Below are 23,944 nucleotides of genomic sequence, written 5' to 3' on the forward strand. Positions count from 1 at the left end.
AAGTAACAGTTTGAGTCACTGTACAGAATGAACTGATTGAAAGAGAGAAAATTCAAGCAGATTAACCGATTAGACATAAGAAATTGAGCAAGTTAATTTCAGATCACAGTAAGTGATTTTTAAAAAACCCATGGAGTTACAAATACTTACACGTGGTGTGTGTGTGTATGTGTGTGTGTATATATATATATGTGTGTAATCATGAGATCATATTGATATTTCTGATTCTAATCTAATACCACAGTGTTCCTTGTTTCTTTCTATTGTGCCTATTTACCTGTTCCCATAATGACAACTTGTTCCCACTAACAAAAGAAAGAACAGTATCAATACAGTATATACTTGCACATTCACATGGTTCCAGAATGGCTAAAATAATACCACTTTAATCAGCTAACTAAATATAAAATTCAGAATTTGTTTGCATTTTTTACAGCCTCACAATGTACTCCATTAAGAGTATAGAATTAAACTGTGGTATGGGATCACGTTTTTGTTTTTGTGTGGTTATGTTATTAATTTGATAAAGTTAGGTCTATTTCTATATGTATTCCCCTGCCCCTTATTCTTGTTGATTTAATCTTCTTGTATTTTTATTTTTAAAAAGTATTTTATTTCATAATATATGAAGATCTTAGCGTATCTTTAATATAGAAGAATTAATTTCCAGATGATACGAAGGTTACACAGTCCTAATTGATTTGAAGTTATTTCAAATAATCTTCAGCAGTTGCACGGTAATAACCATGAAGGAGGCTCCATTGACATAATTCTCTCCTGTTTCACTCTCTCAATTTAATTACCCTAATTTTCTCAATAAATAATTAACATGATTCAAAAGTTATACTATTCATATATATAAAGGATTATATAGATGATCATTCCTGTTTGATCCCTGGCACTGTGTTCCCCACTCTTCCCTCCCTCTTGGTATGTGGGTGTATGTATGCTTTCTTATGCGAAAGGGTACTATATGGTCCTTATTTGCACCTTAGGTTTTTGTTTTCCTTTTCACAGTTATTTCCTGAAAATTCTTCTGTGTCAGTCCATAGAAATTTCACTCTGGCCTCCATATGGAAAATGAATTGTAGGGAAATCAGTGAAAGTAGGAACAGGTTAGGAAGCCTGTTGCATTAGTGTAGACCTAGCTGATTGATGGCTTGAATTAGGATGGTAGGACTGGAGATAGAGAACAAATGTATAGATTAAATAGGAATATGTAAAAAGCATTCCTTATAAAAAATGTGTGTGTGTATATATATATATATAAAAATGCAGGATATTATTGTCACCTGAATTACTGATCACTGTTTTCTAGATGCAGAAAGAGTTGCTTGACACAGAACTGGATTTATATAAGAAGATGCAAGCGGGAGAAGAAGTCACTGAACTTAGGAGAAAGTACACAGAATTACAGCTGGAGGTATGTTTCATCATAACCACACAGTATGTTGTTGTAGTCTTGCATGTTTATTTGAAAACTATTCTCATTCTGGTCAGCAGTCTTTGGCAGTCTCTGGAAAACATATTGGAAGTTGATATAAGAAAGAAGGAAGAGGTTAGCAAACTTTTTTAGAACTAATAGAAAAATCTTAGTATTTAACGAAAGGTGGCAGCTGGTCTCTCGACTTCTAGTAAATTTTATTCCTTTTCTATTTTTGTTTTTTTCCTGGATCCAAAATCTATTAAAGTTTTTTCAGGTGTTCTTATGGAGATGTTCTATGCATATATAGACATGTTACATTGAGTTACTATGAGGATCAGAGTTTCTGTGGTAGAATTAACATCAAAGAACATGTTTACTTAAGTTTTGCCTATAGGTGGTGCTGTGGTGTTTTTAAAAGAGAAAAAACTAGTTTCTTATAGTTTAGTTATATGATTATTTATATAAGAAAAAGCTAATGAAATTGAACTCTAATACATGATAATTTCTAAAGCAGAAATATATTTAAAAATCAGAATTACATTTTGATGTAAAGGGACATTTATATCATTAGTGTAGTTGGTACTTGTCTGTATTTATTATTGTAGCCACAATTAAATTCTTTGTATCTTAGCTTATTGTTTCTGCTTAGTCTGAAAATGCTGTTTTTTTCTAAATTTGTTAGCAACTTGAGTTTCTTTTTCCAACATCAGTTCAGTTCAGTTCAGTCACTCATTCATCTCCGACTCTTTGCAACCCCATGAACCGCAGCACGCCAGGTCTCCCTGTCCATCACCAACTCCCAGAGTCCACCCAAACCCATGTCCATTGAGTCGGTGATGCCATCCAACCATCTCATCCTCTCTCTGGCACCCTTCTCCTTCTGCCCTCAATCTTTCCAAGCATCAGGGTCTTTTCAAATGAGTCAGCTCTTCACATCAGGTAGCCAAAGTACTGGAGTTTCAGCTTCAGCATCAGTCTTTCCAGTGAACACCCAGGTCTGATCTCCTTTAGGATGAACTGCTTGGATCTCCTTGCAGTCCAAGGGACTCTCAAGAGTCTTCTCCAACACCACAGTTCAAAAACATCAATTCTTTAGCTCTCAGCTTGAGTCCAACTCTCACATCCATACATGACCACTGGAAAAACCATAGCCTTGACTAGACAGACCTTTGTTGGCAAAGTAATGTCTCTGCTTTTTAATGTGCTGTCTGGGTTGGTCATAACTTTCCTTCCAAGGAGTAAGCGTCTTTTAATTTCATGGCTGCAATCACCATCTGCAGTGATTTTGGAGCCCCCCAAAATAAAATCAGCCACTGTTTCCCCATCTATTTGCCATGAGGTGATGGAACGGGACGATCTTAGTTTTCTGAATGTTGAGCTTTAAGCCAACTTTTTCACTCCCTTCTTTAGTTCTTCTTCACTTTCTGCATAGTACAAATCTAATTTAGTACTGGGATCTGGGTATTAAAGAGTTTAACATTCAGCAGTCACTGTTCTTATCTCAAGACCCTGTATTGTCTTCATAGGAAGCCATAGGTTGGAGTCCTAAACCTGCCTATATTTTACTTCTCTGGAAAATTTATATGGTTGTCTGTATGTCCTGCCTAAGATAACAAGTTTTAAAAAACATAGATTTCTTTTATGTTAATGTAGAAATTGTGTTTTTACCGTTCTGGAGATTTCATGCTTGTGTTGGTGTGACTTTAAAAACAATTACCATTTAAAAAATTTTGGCCTATAATTTTAGTTAATAAATAATAGTATTACTAATATTCTTTATATCATTGATTCATGTTTTTGTTCTTTATCGTAATATAGCTAAACACTGAACGACATCTTCTGTTTTTCATTTATGATGGCCGAACTTTGGTTTACAACTAATACTAGTATGTGCAGTAATGCAGTATTTGCCAGAGTGTATTCATTTACCACACCAGTGCCATATTTTGTTAATAGGTATTAGTGATAAAAGCTACTGAGGCCCAATAAGTTTGAACGAGATTATGGTAAACATGTTTTTTTGTTTATGGTTTTCTAGAAGCTTATAATTTGTGTATCTCCCAAAGTACATATTTAAATACTCAGTAATGCTCAAACTCACTTGTCCATGGACCCCCTTTTTAAGGAGCATTTTGAGACATTGAAGTTCCCAAGAGGATACTTTTGTATGTGCTGTGCTATTATTAACTTTAATCCTCGACCTTTGAAATTTATTATTTGGATTTTAGATGATTACTTTAGCTAATATTAAAATTAACTGTCTTGATATGAATAAAATACTTATAATTGCAGAGATTTTGGCAGTGGTGGCTACTTGACAATTCCACTTGGATGTTTCACATCCTCAGACTTGACATGTTCAAAATTGTGCTTATTTTGTCCCTAAACTCATCAACACGATTGCTCAAACCAGAAATCTGGAAGTCTTCATTGATTTCTCCCTTTCCTTCAGTATTCATATACATTTAATTACCAAGTAGTATACATATTACTCTCCAGTATATTTTAAATATGTTTATTTTACTTCTTTCTACCTCCATTGCCACCACTGTAGACCAAGCTTCTGTCTTCAGTTGTTGGGGATATTATAATAGCCTGACTGGTTTCCTTCCTATCTTCTCTTTTTCTCTTTATCAGAATAACATCGTAAAACACTGATTTGATTATATCGCTTTACTTCTGACCTTTAGATGTTTTCATTGATTTTTGTGGCTCTTGGGATGAAATCATAATCTTTAACTTTGCCCTTAAGTTGTTCATGATCTGGCTCTGCCCCTCTAGCCTCATCTCTCCATCCTGTGTGGTCCAGCCATGCTGGATTTTACTCCTTCTTAGAAGTACCATGTTCCTTTCAACCTTGGTTCCTTTTTCATGCTGTATCCCTCACCCCTCATCCTTGCCTTGCTTTGCTTATTCTTTGTACCTTCTTTGATTCATTGAACAAATACTAAATTTCTGTGGTTTGCCAGCTGCTATTGTAGGTGCTGGGAATAAAGTAGAGAATAGGACAAGGAAAAAAATTCCTCATGGAACTTTTGTTCTAGTAGCTTATTTATAGCAAACTGGGCTTTCCAGGTGGTGCTACTGGTAAAGAATCATGGGTTCTCAGTCATGGGTTGGGAGGATCCCCTGGAGTAGGAAATGGCAACCCGCTCCAGTATTCTTGCCTGGGAATCCATGGACAGTGGAGGCTGGTGAACTACAGTCCGTGGGATAACAAAGAGTCAGACACTACTGACACTACTGAGCATGAGTGTGTGTGTGTGTGTGCATGCATGTGTGCACACACACACCCCTTCATTGCAGATCTTTAATACTTTATTCATATCTTTAAGTAGAGCATTTCCTCATTTTTGGAGTCAGTTTTCATTAATATGATAAATAACTTAGTTGCTTAATTTCTCTACTCTTCTAGAATTTGAGTTTCATGAGGGTAAAGACTAGCCCACAGGAGGAGCTCATTAAATATTTGTGGAATGTAGAAATGGTGTGGTAATCATATAGAGTGATATAGTGGGATATAAGTTACTATACTACATTGGTTGTATACTGGTGTTAGTGATCAAACTAATGAATTTGAAATAACTATCTACTAAAGTCAGCAGGCAAACAAATAGAAACACTGTATTTGAAAGTCATAACTGGGAAAAAATGTACTTATATATATATATACATATATATAGGTATTTTATATCTCTATGTTTCACTTCTGAAGTAATATTCAACACTGCATTATTTGAAACTCAAGGATGGCTGGCCTTTTTGTGATATAGTTTGATGTCTTGGAGAGTAAGGACTTAGTAGAAAAGGTGTATTTAATAATTTCAGAATGTTGCTTAAATTAATGTTATTTTGTTTTCTAAATTCATTAGCTAAATTTCCTTTCACTTTAAAAACTAAAACTTTAGCTTGAATTATTAAATGCTTCTGTAGGGCATTCTTTGAATGTGATATTCAGTTGTATGACTGATGTCAGATGTGTGACTGATCTGAGTATAATACTTGGCTTGTGTTCGTAATGGAGATGTTTATAACCTGCTTGTCTAATCTCTTCTAGGCTGCCAAGCGAGGGATTCTTTCATCTGGTCGTGGTAGAGGAGTTCATTCAAGAGGTCGAGGTGCAGCTCACGGCCGAGGCAGGGGTCGAGGCCGAGGTCGAGGTGTGCCTGGTCATGCTGTGGTGGATCACCGTCCCAGGGCATTGGAGATTTCTGCATTTACAGAGAGTGATAGAGAAGATCTTCTTCCTCACTTTGCGGTACTTTCTTATTGTCCAACGAAACAAATACTGATACATTGTTAGGGGTAATGGATGTTAAAGGAGAAAATATGAAAACGAAATGAGTAATTTAAACACATTAATCTCACCAAAGTGTTTGATTAATCTATAAAAATCTTTTAATTATTTAAGAAACAAATTGTAGGAGTTTTTTGTTTAATCATTGTCTGAAAGAAATGTTACTTTTCTTACACTTAGTAGGCCTTCAGATATTATGACAGGGATGATTTAAACTTACTGATTTAGAGAGGGAAGTCCTAGAGTTTAGTTTCATTTGATATTTACTTTTAGGAAAAATTGAGCATATTGCTTGGGCCATTCAGATTTTTGAAAGTTAAGGTGGAATTTTATTCATTAATACTCTATTCTTGATCTAGCTAACCTGGAAATGAAACAAGACAAAATTTTGGAATATGATCTTGAAGATGCCTTAGTTGATACCAGGGTATAATTAGAGTCAGTCTAATGGTAATAGAGTTATGTATGAGGAAGGCGAATAAGAGTGTAGTCCCTGCTAATCCATTATTTTACGTGGATATCCTGGAATCTGTTGGGCTCATGTGCAGAATGGAGATTATGTCTGCCTAAAGGGCTTTTTAACTTGCATGTTGTGATTCTTAGGGTTATCACAAAGGTTAGTTACTAAGCATCAGTCTTGCCTGCAGCATTAGAGTAATTGCTCTAGATAAAGTATATAAAGTAAATAACCAGTTCTTTATCCTAGAGGATTTTACATATAATGGTTTAACACAAACCAGTTAAAGAAAACTAAAACAATTTATAATCAAGTTAAATTTATTAAAAACTATAACTGCCTCAATAGCTTAGAGAACTTTTTTTCACACAGGCATATGATGGTAAATGAACAGTCAAGTTTCATGAGGTAGTAAAACTGGAACTTGGGTCTTGAAGGATGGGTAAGCTTGTAGATAGGTACACAGGTAGTTGAACCTTTTGAATGTTCAGATTTAAATGTTTCACAGTTATATTCCAGGCTGTTAACTGTAGTTACAGATGTGAAACTATAGTTTTTTAGGACATCAAGAGGTATTGAAAGAAATGGTGTATGTTTAAGAAATAACTTAGATGATTAATATTTAACAGTGGTCTGGAATATCTTATGCTTTATGACTTTAAAGGGAGACAGAAAAGAATCAGAAAGTTTTCTAGCTTAGAGATACTGTAGCCCAATACCTCCTATACACCCTGTTTCTGTACCTTCCCAAGGGAAAGAAGATCTAGATAAACTTGTGTATTACATATAGTTATAATTATATAGCTAATCAGGAAATTATTAAAGAATATGCTAAAATAATTCAGACACACAAGGTGAGTTTAGGAATGTGTTTTGGTAAGACTGAAACAGTTTTGGTTTTAGAAACGTTAAAGTGAAAGAAAGTGAAAGTCACTCAGTCGTGTTGGACTCTTAGCGACCCATGGACTATACAGTCCATGGAATTCTCCAGACCAGAATACTGAAGTGGATAGCCTTTCCCTTCTCCAAGGGGTCTTCCCAACCCAGGGATAGAACCCAGGTCTCCCACATTACAGGCAGATTCTTTACCAGCTGAGCCACAAGGGAAGCCCCAGAATACTGGAATGGGTAGCCTCTCCCTTCTTCGAGGGGGTCTTCCTGACCCAGGAATTGAACTGGGGTTTCCTGCGTTACAGGCGGGTTCTTTACCAAGTGAGCTATGAGGGCAGGTTAGAAAAGCTTAGAAACATTCAGAGCCTCTAAATGGATATTCATTCTGGCATGAGTTTGGAGATTCGAATTCTACTCAGTTAGTAGTGGTAATGAACATTTAAAAATTGTCAGTCTTTAAATAAGATAGCTTCTCTATCTCAACCTGTGATTTGAACATGACAGGTATCAGGAAAAACCTATAGTACTAAACATCGTTACAAATTGTGATTAATGAAATGCTTTCTTTAATTTATGCGCTGGAACTAGTATAGTAATAAAACGTTACAGCTAAAACATAAAGCACTTCTTTTGTGGCTGGTTTTATTCTGAATGCTTTATATAAGTCACCATATTATGAGTTATTTTGACACCTCTCTGAGGTAGGTGCCTTTATTGTGCTTTTTGTAGAGATTGGGAAAATGAAACATGAAGAGATTAAGGAATTTGTTCAGCTTGTTCAAGCTAACTAACAGAGCTGGGGTCTGACTGATTCTGTGGTTCATTTTCTTTACTATGCCGTAGAGAATTTTTCTTTGTATAGTGTGTGCATTTAATGAGACTGTGGTTTTAATTTTATTTGAGGGTAAGAAAGGAGGACAATATTAGTAATGATATATAAGGGACTGAAGTTTTATGTGATGAAGGTGCTGTTTTCTGCTATTTGCAGAAAGATCTTCCTGTACATGGAAAAAATAAAATCCAGCACACCCAAAGATAATTTAATATGCTTAGCTTGTAAATGTCCTCAAAGAATGTGTTCCAGAGGAGTGTAGAGTAAGAGTAAACAGCAGTCAGGTAAACTTTTGAATTGAAAGACCTGGACTCTCATCCTGGTAATTAACTTAGTTACTTTGGAAAAATTACTTCAATTCTCTGACTTTTCCTCCCCTGCCCCCCAGCTTTAAATTGGGAATCAAAAACACTCAAGAATAGTCTGAGGATAATGATCTGCTTTAGAAAGGATTTAGCATTTTCTGGAATTAGAATAATGAGCATAAAAGAAATGGCAATAAGGAAACTCAGTCTTTGACCAACGTTTCCATTATTTAAAGAACAGTTCAATTTGAAGGGATGGATATAGGTATACTTACAGCTGATTGACTTTGCTGTATAGTAGAAACTAATACAACATTGTAAAGCAACTATACTCCAATAAAAAATAAAAAAGAATAATTCAGTCAAGTTTCCCTAATTCTAGAAAGTATAGAATAATAATATAATATTTGAAAATAAGACTACCCTTTATCTTACAATATCAAGTACTAAAATGAATTACTCATAGTTTTCTTATCACCCTGAATTGTTATGTATCTGGGTTATATTTGTTGCCATTTTAATATTTTAAAACCATTAGGATTTTGGATGTTTCAAAATATTTATTTGGAGGAAATACTTTTTTTTAATTTAAAGCAATATGGTGAAATTGAAGATTGTCAGATTGATGACTCTTCACTTCATGCAGTAATTACATTCAAGACACGAGCAGAAGCTGAAGCAGTAAGTATTACAAATAATCTAATTTATTGAAATTCAGATTTAAATGTTTTATAAATATTACAGTTAAGTTTTAATATAAGTGTGGTGTTTTTTGTTTTTTGTTTTTTTGCTTAACTACATTTTGACAAGACAGGACATATGAAGTGGAATTCATGGCCACAAAGAATGTTCTAAAGCAGTTAGGCAGTTTTGATATATAACATGGAATTGTTAGAATAGCTAGTCACCAAGTTGAATGACAAGTTGTACTGTCTTGAGACATCAGAAATTCTTCCATTCTTTTTAATACCAGTAAGGCCCCTTCACTTTCTCCCTTTCTCAGCTGGCCCAAAACAAGTTTGCTTTGGCAGAAGGAGTGGTGAAGCGTAAGGCAGAAGCAGAATTAAATAATCCTGATGGCTACTCTTCTTAATCATCCCTCATCTGCTGCTTTCTAGACTCAGTTGGCTGAACCATGCAGTGTCCCTAGCTCAAGATATCTTCGTCTAGGCCTCTACAGCTTTTTACCAAGACATGAATATATAGTGCTAGCCTTTAGAGTCTTTTCAGTGTTCAGTTCAGTTCAGTTCAGTTCAATCGCTCAGTCGTGTCTGACTCTTTGTGACCCCATGAATTGCAGCACGCCAGGCCTCCTTGTCCATCACCAACTCCTGGAGTTCACCCAAACTCATGCGCATCGAGTTGGTGATGCCATCCAGCCATCTCATCCTCTGTCGTCCCCTTCTCCTCCTGCCCCCAATCCCTCCCAGCATCAGGGTCTTTTCCAATGAGTCAACTCTTCGCATGAGGTGGTCAAAGTATTGGAGTTTCAGCCTCAGCATCAGTCCTTCCAGTGAACACCCAGGACTGATCTCCTTTAGGATGGACTGGTTGGATGATCTCCTTGCAGTCCAAGGGACTCTCAAGAATCTTCTTTAGCACCACAGTTCAAAAGCGTTAATTCTTAGGTGCTCACCTTTCAGTGTAGTTGTCTTCAAATGTAGATCTTGAATTTTCTTTCTAAAAAATGACCAGAAGTATGTGTAACCTTGTCTTTCTTCTGGATTTAAAAGATTAAAAAAAGAAAAATGAGTATGAGATGTAGGGAATTCATAGTAACGTTTTTAATCCTGTGTATTCTTTGTTCAGGATTGTAGAGAAATAGATGTACCCTTTTGATTTGGGAAAAGTGCATTAAGCATTCCAAACAGTTAACCTAACATGAATGGGGAATGGAAGAGTAGGATGGTTTTTAAAAGTTTTGAGATGATTGTGGTCTAAATAAGTTTTGAAAATCTTCTAAATTGATTTACCCTCATCTAGTAAATATCCCCTGGCAGTGCATTGCTGGGGATTTCCCTGGTATGAGTTATTCTTGGGACATTGTAGTCTATAATATAAAGACTGTGTGTCTGAGAAGTCTCAGGGAAGTGTTAACTGGGCCCTGGAATAATGGAATTTCAGAATTAGATTGGTGGGTAGTGGATAGTTTTATAGGAATTTCTCATCCTAGAGTTTTGTTAAGTTTTAAGAAATCTTTTTATTTAAAAGTCTTTTGTGAAAACAAAAGCTAATTAATTGATTAAAGTTTAAAACTTTCTTATAAGCGTGTATGTATAAATGTTATATTGAAAAAGAGTTTTGATCTAGTGTTCTCTCAGAGGTATTGTAGAGTGTAAGTTAAGAATGAGCTTCCTTTAAACGATGCCTTCAGTGACAATTTTCAGAGTAATGTTGAATAGGTAGATTGAGTACCATCTTTTATATTCTATTTGTTTTCTGGAAAGTAGTCATGTTATTAAACAATGGTAGTTACATTCAGATGGTTACAGTATTTACCAAATTTGTGAATGTAGTAACTGCTTAAAAAATGTGTATTGTTACTTCTCCCTGTTTATTTACATGACTGGGGGAAAAAAAAGCTTTCTGCCTCTTAAGTAATTTTTGGATGTTTTGCTTTTAATAGGTAAGATCTGTTGACATATACCATCCTTCTTGGGTTTTGCTTTTTCTCTCTCAGGCGTAAACTTTTTTAATATATATTTTTATACTGTGTATATATTTTCCAAGCAAATAGCAGTCAGTTTAAAGACCAAGGACTAATGTGTAAAGAGAAATTTTAACAATAAATTATGTGAAGATTGAATAAGTGACAGAACAACCTCGGTTAACTTGGATCTGATTGAGTTAGATTGAGCAATTTAAAAATTAGTGTGTTTGACATTGAGTTACCAATATTTAATTTTTTCAAAGAAGAATGCTTAAAAAGTACAAAAAATTACTTGTCCCATCACTCAGTTCAGTTCAGTTGCTCAGTTGTGTCTGACTCTTTGCTACCCCATGGACTGCAGCACGCCAGGCCTCTCATCACTATCATTATATATAATGAAAAATTTAATACCAATATGTGGATGGATAGAACTCAAGCCAAAAGATAGGCTTTCCCAGGAAAATAAATTTGTCTACCTTTCTTAATGTTTATTTCCAAATACTTCATTGTTCGTAATTTCTGAACCGTTGTATTAGATGATTATGTGTCTATTTTCTTAAGTCAGTAGATGCATAATATTTTAAAGTAAAAGTACAAGGAATAAGATAATCAAAGACATTCAAATATGATTGAAAAGTAAGAAATTTTCCTCAGAAAAGAGATTGAAATATTTTAGCTTTAGGTTAAGTTAACAGAATCATTTTAACTTTAGGTTAAGATGGTTAAGGTTTGACTCTGGTTAATTAGACGATGAATCCTGTTGCTTTATTTTCTGTTCTCTGGTTTGTCTGTCACCACCCCCAATGTACTGAAGGTGGATAAGTACCCAAAGAGGACAGAAAAAAAGTGACCTCTTCCTATGACTGGTTAGAAAGTTAGTTTTCCTACTCTGAATTGTTCCTATACTTTTGTAAGCAACCAGGATCCAGTTTTAGAATAGGCTAGTTAAGTTCCTATTTTTATAAGAGTCAGTTCCAAAGATGAAACTCGACAGTCTCAAACTCAAAGAGATATGAAGCTTTTTATAGCAAAAGGAAAGACTTTTGTTCTACTGGTAGGTTTTGACACCCATGCCTCAACTTCCAGTAGTTGTAAGGATTCAAAACTTATAAAGTATACTTAGAACACGGTTCCTGGAACATAGTAAATCATCTTGAGTGCATGCTAAGTTGCTTCAGTCATGTTTGACTCTTTGCGATCCTATGAACTGTAGCCGGCCAGGCTCCTCTGTCCATGGGATTCTCCAGAAAAGAATATTGGAGTGGGTTGCCATTCCCTTCTCCAGGGGATCTTCCAGGCCCAGGGATTGAACCCATGTCTCTTGCATTGGCAGGTGGATTCTTTACCACTGTGGGCTTCCCTTTTAGCTTAGTTGGTAAAGAATACACTTGCAATGCAGGAGACACCAGTTCGCTACCTGGGAAGCCCAAACCATCGTAGTGTTAGCTATTATTATTATTTGTGTGTGTGTCTGTGTGTGAATGAGAATTGATTGTTAATTCAATGAAACTGAATAGAAACAAGATAGAAGAAATGATTTCAAAACTTTCATTCTTTAGACCTGAAGATAGAAGCACAAAATTGGATTCATAGAGGATAGTTCAACATCAAGTCAGAAATTGATGGGGCTAACTGAATAAATAGTAAATCTGTGGCAAGAACTAAGTGAGTGTATAAGTGGATTCAGTCAAGAGAAATCAAATCGTGTTTTTAACAGTCTGTGTGTTCTTACTGATTTACTTACCAGTTAAGTATTGCTATATGATGAAAACTGCTGTGAGAATTAGTAAATCTAAGTCTGAAGCTTGTGAGAAAGTGGCCATGTAACTTGAACTTAAAGCTAAAGAAATAGAAGTCTTTCTCTATAAATTCTGAAAATCAGATTTTACATGTTTTGAGTTTTGTCTTGGTGGTTCTTTAATGTAACTCCTGCCTAAACATTATATACTGTGGTTATTACAAACATTAATAAACTTTGTTTTAACTTTATAGATAGTTTTACCATTATGATTACTAAAAACGAAAGATATACCGGGATTATAGCTTTAGCTCTTCTGACTTAGGTCCGTTTTCCCCACAGTGTTTTTGCAGACATTGGTTTTATAAGAGCTCTAACAAAGGATTTTCTTGTCAGTAGGTTTGTGAAGAGCTGCATTTTGTATGTTCAGTTTAGATTTATAATCTAAATAACTTGAAAGGCAAAAGGCAAACACTCCTTGCTTATTCCAGTCTTTTCCAAATGTTGTTTCTAGAATCATTTTCTCTGTAAGATACAGAGCCTACCTCATAACTACTTTTCATACTTTTTTTCTTTCTTCATTTGTCAGATCTTCAAGCCTTTTTCTTTTTTCCCCTTCTGTCATATGTTTGCCTGCTCGTCTTATAATTTGGTGCAAACTTCGAATGATGCTGTGTCAGACTAAACAGGCAAAATTCTAGAGCAAGCTTATGAATACAATGCTTCAGCGCTTAAACAGTCTTTTCATTTATACTTCAAGCATAGAAATTAGAGAAAATTGTAAAATGAACCCCCACATGTTCCTCATTGAGCTTCAGCAGTTATCCACCCACTACAACACTCTACCTCCTTGTTTTGGAGCCATTCCCAGTCATATCATTTCAGCCGTAAACCTTTCAGTGTGTCTCTTTCAATATTAGAAGCCAAATAAAATAAAACAATACTATTATTATACCTAAAAATTATTATTCCTTAAATATTATTAAATTCCCAGTCAGAGTTTACATTTCCCTGGTTTTCTTATAAATATTTTACTTTCTTCCTTTAGGGATCCATAATAAATGCATATTTTGATTTAGCTTGATTGGAATTATACAATTATAAATTCATAGATTTAAACATTTCATGGGTATTGATCCATTGTTCTCAGTTATTGATGTGTCCTGTCTTTAGGTTTTTTGTGAGTGGTTTTGACAGGACTCTAATGGGTTATGATATTTTCTTTCTTTCTGGTATGAAAAGGTGTTCTAGATTCATCTTATACATTTTCTCTTCCAGACCAGGAACTGGCCATTTCTCTAAGGAGCTCTGGTTCTTATTACTGGGAAAGGTATTTAAAGACCATAGTCTGAGTACTAAGCATGCTCATTACTACTGAGTATGTTAATTATAACAATTTTTTTCAGAGGTCGAGCTGGGGGGAAAATGCATTCATATACAGAAGTGCACATATACATGTATAAAATGTACGTATACATGTATGCATGTATATACACGTATAAAGAAAATAAATTGAAGGCTGCTGATATTTCTTATATAATTCTGTACTGTGTGGTTTTTATACACACACAGGTATGCCCTGTTTTACTGCTCTACTTTATTGCAGTTTGCAGATATTATTGTTTGTTTGACAGATTGAAGGTTTGTGGCAGTGCTTCTTTATGCTGATCTGTCGCCGCCATTTCCCAGCAGCATTTGTTCACTGTATGTCTCTCTATCACACTTTCGTAATTTCTGCAATATTCTGAACTTTCTCATTATTATTATTATATTTGTTCTGGTGACCCCAGAACAAATGGTGGTTATTTGGGGGCACCATAAACTGTGCCCATATAAGATGGCAGATTCAGTCAATAAATGTGTGTTCTGACTGCCCTGTCAAGCAGCCATTCTGCATCTCTCCCTCTCCTTGGGCCTCCTTGTTCCCTGAGACAAAACAACCTTGGAATGAGGCCAGTTGATAACCCTACGGTGGCCTCTAAGCATGCAAGTGAAAGGAAGAGTCTCACGTCACTCACTTTAAGTCAAAGGCTAGAAATGATTAGTAAGGAAGGTATATCAGAAGCTGAGCTAGGACAAAATTGAGGCCTCCTGTGCCAGTTATTCAAGGTGTGAACACACAGGAAAAGTTCTTGAAGGAAATTGAAAGTGCTACTCTAGTAAACACAAGAATGAAAAGAAAGTGAAACGGCCTTACCACTGATACAGAGAAAATTTTAGTGGTCTGGACAGAAGATAAATCCAGCTGCAGTATCCTTGTAAAGAAAGAAAGTGAAGTCACTCAGTCGTGTCTAATCCAGAGCAATGCCCTGTCTTTTTTCAATATTGTGAGGGCTGAGAGAGATGAGGAATCTTCGGAGGAAAAGTTTGAAGCTAGCAGGGAATTGGTTCATGAGGTTTAAGGAAAGAATCTATCTCCATAGTATAAAAATGCAAGTGCCAGTAAAGAAGCTGCTGTGAGTTATTGCTAAAATAATTAATGAAGATGGCTATTGTAAACAGAATCTCAGTGCAGATGAAACAGCCTTATAGTGAAAGAAAATGCCATCTAGGACATTCATAGCTAGAGAAAAGTCATTGCCTGACTTCAAAGCTTCAAAGGTCAGGTGACTTTTGTTAGGGGCTCATGCAACTGATGCCTTGAAGCTGAAACCAGAACTCACTTAGCATTCCGAAAATCCCAGGCTACTCAGATTTATGCTAATTTTACTCTGCCTTATAATGTGTAAATTTTGAGTAGGGAATGGCAACCATCTCTGGTATTCTTGCCTGGAGAATCCCATCGACAGAGGAGCTTGGAGGGCTACAGTCCATGGGGTCTCACAGAGTCAGACACAACTGAGACTAACGTATACGCACAGCCGGTAAATTGAACAACAAAGCCTGGATGACAGCACCCAGTAAATAATTTTAAAACTAAAACTTTAGAGAGTTATAGATTCGCCTTATGAATTTGAAGTAAGTATTGAATATAGAGATATGCAAAATTAGATCATAAGAAATTTTTGAAGAAACTTAACAATAGATGACATCACTAACATTTTTTGCCTTCTTTAGCTGGAAGAAAACATGAAAACACAATTTTTATGAGTAGACATTTTGTGTGAGATAGTTGGGATTCCTTATAGGAATATGTTTTTATGTAATATTTATAGCCTCAAAAAATTAGTTTGTTTCTTATATTATATATAAGTACTTAAAATTTCTTCAGTTATATGACATGATGGGGTCATGGACTAAAAATTCCTGAGCTACATTTTAATAGGCATGAAATCTTTTAAATTAACCATAAATTTATATGTGTAGATTTAAAAGTTTTACCTGGGGACTTTGTGTCATACTACTTGTGGTCAGATGTCATTAAACATGTAATTGTTTCTACATTTCACATTATGCTGTACTTTGAGGTTTTGCTGTAAATCTTTGGTGACAGTTATTTTGATTTGTTGCTAACATTGATTTATATTAGTTCACAGTACTTTAATTTGAAAGCACTCTTTCTGAACCAGCCATTTAATGTAGCAAGTACTTAGGCTTGACTGTTTGCTCAGTTTTCATTATATGCAATTCTGAAAGCTTTGTAGGGAAGTTCTTTAGTTTTCAATAGAAAAGCTCAGTTTTTTTTTTTCATTGAGATATTTGTATTTTGTATTAATGATACATCAGGCATTTTATGTTATTTGTGATTATTTGATGTAATTTAAGTATAAAAACAGGTGCAAAATTATCCTTAAATTTATTAGAGGCTTCTAGTTTCTAGTTACTGTATGAGTCATTTGTGAATTAATAAGAATTAAAATCTTGTAAGAATTAAAGATTTTAAAATTTAAAAAATAAAAAACTAAAAAAAGAAAAAAAAAAAAAAAAAAAACCAGAATCTTGAAGTGCTTTGCAATTATTGCCTTGAGTAGCACTTATCATTTTAGTGTAGACTTGGAGACATAGTTCTTCTAGTCAGATATTGGCCAGTAGTGAAATAGCTCTACTCAAATCACTAGGCTGACTTTAGAAATAAATAACAATATAAAGTAAATTATAAACTGTAATAATAAATAGTAAATAGAGAAATAAACCACAAAGCAAAAATAGACAACTGTCTTCGCTTGTATTTAGTATTAGGTACTATAACATTTCATTGTTTTCTTCACAAATTATTAAGGTTCTGTATTCCAATGTTTTTCATTGTTTTAGGCTGCAGTTCATGGAGCTCGTTTCAAAGGGCAGGATCTAAAGCTGGCATGGAATAAGCCAATAACTAATATTTCAGCTGTTGAAACAGAAGAAGTTGAACCTGATGAAGAGGAAGTATGTTTTTTTTTCCATTTGTTTTTACCCTTAAATGTTTATTTTTATATAAAATGTGATCTATGGCTGTGATTTTAACATAAAGCTTTTATTCCTGAGCTACCTTCCAGGCAGGGGATAGCAGATAAAATGCAGATGACTAAATTTTATGTATTAATGAGAACTGTGGATTGCTAATCCAAAAAGAATATATGAAAATCATATATATACTCAGTTTTCATTTACTCTTAGAAGACAATAATTGCTCATGAGATTTTCATCCACAGGAAGTCTTGTGATATTTTAAGTTTTAGAGTATATATTTACTTAATTACTTTATCGACATTTCAGGTTTTATTTTAATTCATATCATTTTAGTTCATTAGAATGGATGCCTGCTATATGGTAGATACTGTGATAGGCAGAAAAATGAATAAGACACGGTCCCTATCATCAAGGAGCAATACAATCTGGTAAAGAAGGTGGTGATAGACACAAGAAACTAATTATAAAAGGCAGATTGATATGGTGATTAAAGATTTGAACAATATGCTGTGGGTACCCAGAGGAAGGAATGATTCTTTCCAAAAGAATCTTGAAGGAGGTGGTAGCAGTGTAGCTGAACCCCAACTGATAAAAAAAGCTTTTCATACCTTGGACTGGGAATAGAGAGGCATTATAATTGGCAGAGATGTGGGTGTGGAATAGTATATTTTTTCTTGCATAACAGCAGTTAGTGTTATGGCTGAGACGGGGGAGCATAAAGACCACTGAAGTGGGAGAGCCCTTTGAAACCAAAAATCTAAAAATAAGCAACTCTGTTTTGTTTAATCATGAAATAAGCTGTAGGAAAAAAAATTGAAGAAGTTAAGGAATAAAGGTAAGGTGGGAAAACTAAACGGTTCCATGTTTTACCTTGATTAGATTTTCATTATGGCACTTCATTTTGTTTGAAGAGCATTTGAGGCTGTTATACATGTCCATAGTCAAATGCAAGAATAAAATGTGTATTTTGAAACTCATATACATGATTTGTCATTTTATATTTTAGATTATACCTTTGTCCTTCCATGAGTTTGAATTGAATGGGGAGAAAAGCAGGAGAACTCCTGGTATTAGGTATTTTGAAAAGTTTGAAAAGTAGTCTGAGAAGCTTTTATGAAGGGAATGGGGAAAAGAAAAGAATACTGTAAAAGAAAATGTTTGTTACATACAGCAGAAAAGAAATATAAATATTGATAAACTTTATTCAAATTATTGGTTGATTTAGTGTCAGAGAAGAATTACTGATGTTTTCTTGAAAAAAAAAAAGGTGTGCAGCAATGTTTTGTAGGTATAGAAGATGGCATAATTTGATAAAGAGAGGCAGGAGAAATGGCATGTACAAAGGCTTATTACTTTGATTTTTTTTTTTAGTGTTTGTTTGATGTAAGCAATAGAATAGATAGTGTTGAGAAACCTTTGAGTGGATAAAGGTTGCTTTTTGTTTCTTGAATGTTTTTACTATAGAAATACCTTTTGTATTCGACTCTGTTGAGAGTAATCAGTATTTAAAAGTGTCACCTTTTTTCTTTTCTTTTTTTTTTTGGGTAAATTCCTAAATGCATTTTAACCTAAAGTTTCAGGAAGAGTCTTTGGTGGATGATTCATTACTTCAAGATGATGATGAAGAAGAAGAGGACAATGAATCTCGTTCTTGGAGAAGATGATTTGACTGATCATTGATCTGCATATGATAGAACTCTACCTGTGTTTCATTAGTATTATCTAATGTACTTTTACATATTTGTAAAAACAATTTTTGGTAAAATGTGATGAAGATGGATTTCACAAATAGACAAAAGAGAAGAAAACTACCTTCTGAATCCTGTATTTTGAAAGATTGATGTTTGCGTTTTATTTCAGTAAACAATTGGTAAAGACATCACACTAGAAACATATGCAATGTTTTTATTACATACTTACTGAACATTACAGAATTCTTTGGGTTCTTTGTAATTTAATGAATAGGTCTGAAGACTTAATGACCAATACTTGTTATAACTTAGAGAATTTTGTTTTACTCCAAATAAGGAATGAATTTGCATTTAAAATCTTAATGAATGTTTTCAAAAAATGAGTAGATAACATAGTACTCTAACTAAAGTCTCCAAGTTATGTATTCATAATATTACATAGTAGTATGCTTAGGCTTTACTATGTATTAGCCTTTTGTTGGACTTGTGTATGTATTTTACCATATGGGTTTTAATGATAACGGTGTATGACTGCTTTGCATTTGAGTCCTTATGCATTCAGATGTTAAAAAATAAAGTGGAATGGTCTCTTGAAAAGAAAAGAAAAGAAAAAAAGCAATGACAAAAAAAAAAAAGACAATGTTCCTTGATTTAAAAAAAGAAAAAAAAAAAAAAGAAAAGAAAAAGAATTAAAATAAATAGACCATTCCAGATGGTGATCTACCCTTCTTCCCAGTTATCACAAAAGGAGCTATAATCACTAACTTATTCTTATAATGGTTACTGGTACCTTTACAATAATGTACAATCCATTGTTTAAAATTTATACCACTTGAGTTTGGTTTGATCCTATAAACTTTCAACAGATGTCTTAAAATTTAAAAGCAGGCTGATTAGTTTGGAACCAGACTTCAAGTAGAGATAACATTTGGTGAATAAGAAAACATCACATTACATTTTGGATGTATGAAAGAAAACTTGACCATTTGAAGATGTATGAATAAAGAAATGTACTATAGATACTACTTTAGGAAAGCACTGTTTGGTAAGTGTTCCAGTCTGATATTTTAAGTGTGCATTTCCTATACTTCTATAAAAAAAAAATCTTTGACATTTGCAACAATATTGTGATTTTTAAGTGGACTTCTCTGACAACATGATCATTGAGAGTTGATACAGCAGTTTCTAGGAAATAAATGCATTCTTTGTAGAATGGAGGGTGGGAGATTACATATTTATCTTTTAAAATTTATCCTTTTGGTTGCAAGTATTTCTGCCCCTTCTGAGATTACAGTGATTATATTGAAAATCACACACAAAAAAACTTTCTTCCCATGCTGGGGTCCTCACAGTCACAAACTGTAATTTCACCACCATAGTCTTTTGCCAGTGGAGTAGCTCATGGATGCTGTTCCTCTTTTTCTTTTTTTCCTCTACTTAAAGTTGTATGTATACTCCCAGTGGTAGTTCTGTTTCATAGGAACGTTTTGGCTTGCACTTGATGTACATGTTTATATTTAAAATTTCACAGTCAGATTTCTTTTGTCAAAATCGTGACTTTACTCAGAACTTCTTTACTATACTTAGAGCTATGATATATTTTTATGTATAGTCTCTTGTATGTTGACTATGTGCTATTCTGATTCATTAGGTAAGTTTGTTTTCTTTTCTTTTTAGTAGTCGTGAAAGATGCCAAATTGGCAGAGGCTCACGTTTCTTCTCTTTACACCAAACAGGTATTATAAAGAAAGAAAATCTTTCAAAGGCCAGTTAAATCTCCATACTGATTTTTGGCTTTATAATTTGATTAGCAAATTTTAGTGTGATATTGTGTAATTATTGTAAAATTCCCTTATAATGTAACTGAAATTACATATTGTTTATTTAAATTCATAAATAGCTAATCACTTTCCCTATTCTTAAATTCTGTCATAACCTAAAATTAAAATGTTTTACACCATGTTGCTTTGAATGAATCAGAACGCAAGTATGTTTTGATCGGGTCCTGAAGTATGGGGATTAAATATTAGCAACATTTATCAGGTTCATAATTATATTTTTATTATCGTTAATATGATTTTAATTGTAAATATTATTTAGTATTAAATTGCTATTGGATTTTTTAAATTAATGAGTATGTTTATTAAAAAAATACTAGTACTCTACATGTACTTTCATGTTTTCTCATTTAAAACTTAAGATATCCATTTTACAGATAAGGAAACTTAGGCTAATAGAGATGGAGTGACTTGCCCAAAGTGATAGCTAGTAAATAGAAGAACTAGATTTGAATTCAGGCACCTGATTTCAGTGCCAACTTTTTTAAAAACTATGTTGCTACCTCCTTCGTAATTATTGATCGGGCATGAGATTGTGTTTGCAGTAAATGGAGTAGGTGTTACACAGAATTACTAGTCTTTTTGGTCATTAGCCAGTTCATACCTTAACCATCCCTTTTAATACAGCACTTTGTTCATATCTCTGTTATAGTACTTATGTTGTAATACAGTTTATCTGGTTTATATGTCTGTCTTCCCCACTAGATTACAAGCTCCTCTAAGAAGGGGACCATGTCTTATTCATCTTTATCTCTAGTGATTATCATAAAACCTGGCTCATAGTGGACATTCAGTTGTTTGTGGGATGAATTAATGAATGAATGCATATTTAAATCTCCAGTAATGGAGTGACAATTACCTCCCTTGTTAATTCTTATCAATTTTCCAGAAATCTTTGTTGAAGGTCTTCTCAATCAATTGGGATCATCTTAGTAAACAGTTGATTCTGTTAAGTATTGTACCAGTGGGGTTTGTTACAAATAGTGATGGAGGAATATACACATAGTCTTAGCGGAATTTCCATAGCAATTAGTAAGCTATTAACATTTTGGAATATTAAATGTCTATTTCAGGAGTAAGATAGCCTTTTGGTTTCTATCAGTGTGTAAGAATAGAAATGTCAAGAGCCACTAATCTAGTCCATCCCATTAATTTTTTATATTCAAAGATGAGCAAGTGTAGAGTACTGGACAAGTGTTAAGAGATTTAGCTTTTGTTCCCAAGCTCTGTAACTAATTCTCTGGCCTTAGACAAGTCTCTTAACTTATCCAGGGTTGTTTCCTTGTCTGTAAAATGAAAAGGGTTGGACTAGATGATCTCTCAAGGTTCCTTTCACATCTTTAGTTTGATCTAAAACAGTTTACCATATCTATACCAGTTCTCCCTACCTGTTGTTACTGTTACTATTTCTATCATCAGTAGAAACAACTTAGATTTGGTTATGATAAGTCATACAGTGTGTCTTGGTACAGTTTTGTATACTGTTCCCAGATGTTTGCTTTTGCTACACAAATTACATTTAACCTAAAAAGTATAGATTAACTTCTGTATTCGCACTTTTTCTTCGTACTTACAACTTCCTTTCAGTTCTAAACTCAGATTTTAAAACTCTTTTTTATTATAATATTTACCTAAAACTTGAAATACATTTTTTAATTCTGTAGTTTTCCTTAGAAGTTCTTTGCGATAGTATAGATCTGGGCTGAAGTGGGAATGAAAAAGGAATTGAGATGTAGACAGCTACTTTTTTCAGGAAAAAATTGAAGGAAATTATATATCATTTGTTAAAAGATTGATTAGGATTACCTCAAGGGATGGTGGAGTTGTCATTTTACATATTTCATTCAGTATCTTATGTCTCTACATAGCAGTGTTGTTTTAAATGTTATTGGATAATTGTAACATTTAAAAATTAATTTTGGTAGTTAACCAGTATTCAGCATTTAATGAAATCATGTTGCATGAATGGGATAGTATTCCATAGCTCTTGTTTTATTTTGTGATATGATCAAATGTATCAAATGATAGTTTACTATTAAGATAAGACTTCATTGTTTTAGCTGACTACCTGTGAAAAATATGATTTAATTGGAGGAAATTTCTTCTTACTAGAACTGTTTTATGGGGACTGTATTTTCAGTCTTACTTGGAACACTACTCACTGGTTCTAAAGGTTACAAAAAGAAAGCAAACAGTTGCTTATCTAGTATGTTGAAATATCAATGGCTATTTTAGAGTATCATACAAACTTTATCAATTTATATTTTCTTCCTTTTTTCCTTATCTGTAGTGTAAACTAATTATAGAAAATTAGATTTAGTCCTAGAATTTATGTAAATATTTGTAAGATTTTTTTTTCTTCCCTTACAAAAAAAATCTTAGCATTTTAAAACAAAAATGTCCTGTGTAAAAGTTTTGGCTTGTTAGCTTAGTTCAGTAAGCTTGTTAGCTTATTTTTGGTCTTTCACAGTGCTATTCCCATTCTTCTGAAACCCTATATGATTAAAAGTAGAAATTTAATCTAGGGATCATTCATGAGCATACAATATTTGTAAGGCAGAAAGAAAAAAATTTCCCATATTTTCAGAAACTATCTTATTAACTTTCTGAACGGGCTAGTTGCTCTAAGGTATGTATACAGCATACAGGCTTTTAGAGAAGAATAGATTTTTTGCTCTCTGATTATTGTATACCTGTCAGATGAAAGTAGATTATCAGATGACAGCTATCTGATATCCAGAATAGCTATCTAAAAGACCTAAGAAAGAAACCTTGGTGAATTTGATTGACATGCATTAGTAATTTCTAATGAAAACATTATACTTATTCAGTAGAGAAATTCCTAATTTGGTTCTTGCATTTTATCAGTATTATATACTTATTAGATTAGTATAATTGAAGCATTTTTTACTTTTTTGTACCAATTTATATTTGTTTCTTTCTAACCCTTCCCTCCCTGTTACTTTATCTATCCTCTTATCATCTCATCATCCAAGTTAGTCTTCTTTTGTATACCAAACACTGTCTCATTTTGATATGTTCCTTTTTATTTACTTTTGTTGTTTATCATTATGCTTAGTATAGTATTTTATGTCATACAGTGTGATTGAAGAATGAAATGGTTATCCCATGGAGTTTAAGAAAATTATATATATAGCTCACGGTTATTTTGTAGTCCGTTCTTGCTTTTATATTTTTATCAATATCTTGAAGTTTGTTAATGATTTCTTAAAATTGTTACTTTGCCAACCCACACTGATAAAAATTTACTATATGGTCCATGATGACATTTCCTAATGAAAAATTTGGATCATAACCATGTTGCCGAGCTGTTACCTGTGCAGCTTAATGTTTCAGTGAAGCGTGTTGCAGAGAGGTTTTGTTAAAATCATTTTAAACCATGGTTGATCTTTGAAAAATTTGTCTGCAACTTTCATTTTGATTCTTTTCTCAGACGTAATGTTTTAAAAAGTTGGAGGTCAATGTATGG

General features: G+C 33.7%; 1 protein-coding gene across 17 annotated transcripts in view; it reads left to right on the plus strand.

The window, feature by feature from the left end:
* The window catches only part of RBM26 (RNA binding motif protein 26), an 85,098-nt gene that overhangs the window by 57,858 nt on the left and 3,296 nt on the right, over positions 1–23,944 (plus strand). For 11 of the 17 annotated variants that reach the window (XM_018056460.1, XM_018056462.1, XM_018056473.1 and 8 more), the window contains 5 exons: positions 1,319–1,423; positions 5,484–5,684; positions 8,803–8,889; positions 16,788–16,901; positions 18,500–20,352. In XM_018056460.1, coding sequence (XP_017911949.1) covers positions 1,319–1,423; positions 5,484–5,684; positions 8,803–8,889; positions 16,788–16,901; positions 18,500–18,589 — 597 coding nt within the window. In that variant the 3' untranslated portion in view covers positions 18,590–20,352. The remainder of the gene's footprint in view (positions 1–1,318; positions 1,424–5,483; positions 5,685–8,802; positions 8,890–16,787; positions 16,902–18,499; positions 20,353–23,944) is intronic. The other 6 variants (XM_018056461.1, XM_018056464.1, XM_018056463.1 and 3 more) reach the window with 3 other exon arrangements.

Source organism: Capra hircus, chromosome 12 (assembly GCF_001704415.2).
Source record: "Capra hircus breed San Clemente chromosome 12, ASM170441v1, whole genome shotgun sequence".
NCBI lineage: Eukaryota > Metazoa > Chordata > Mammalia > Artiodactyla > Bovidae > Capra > Capra hircus.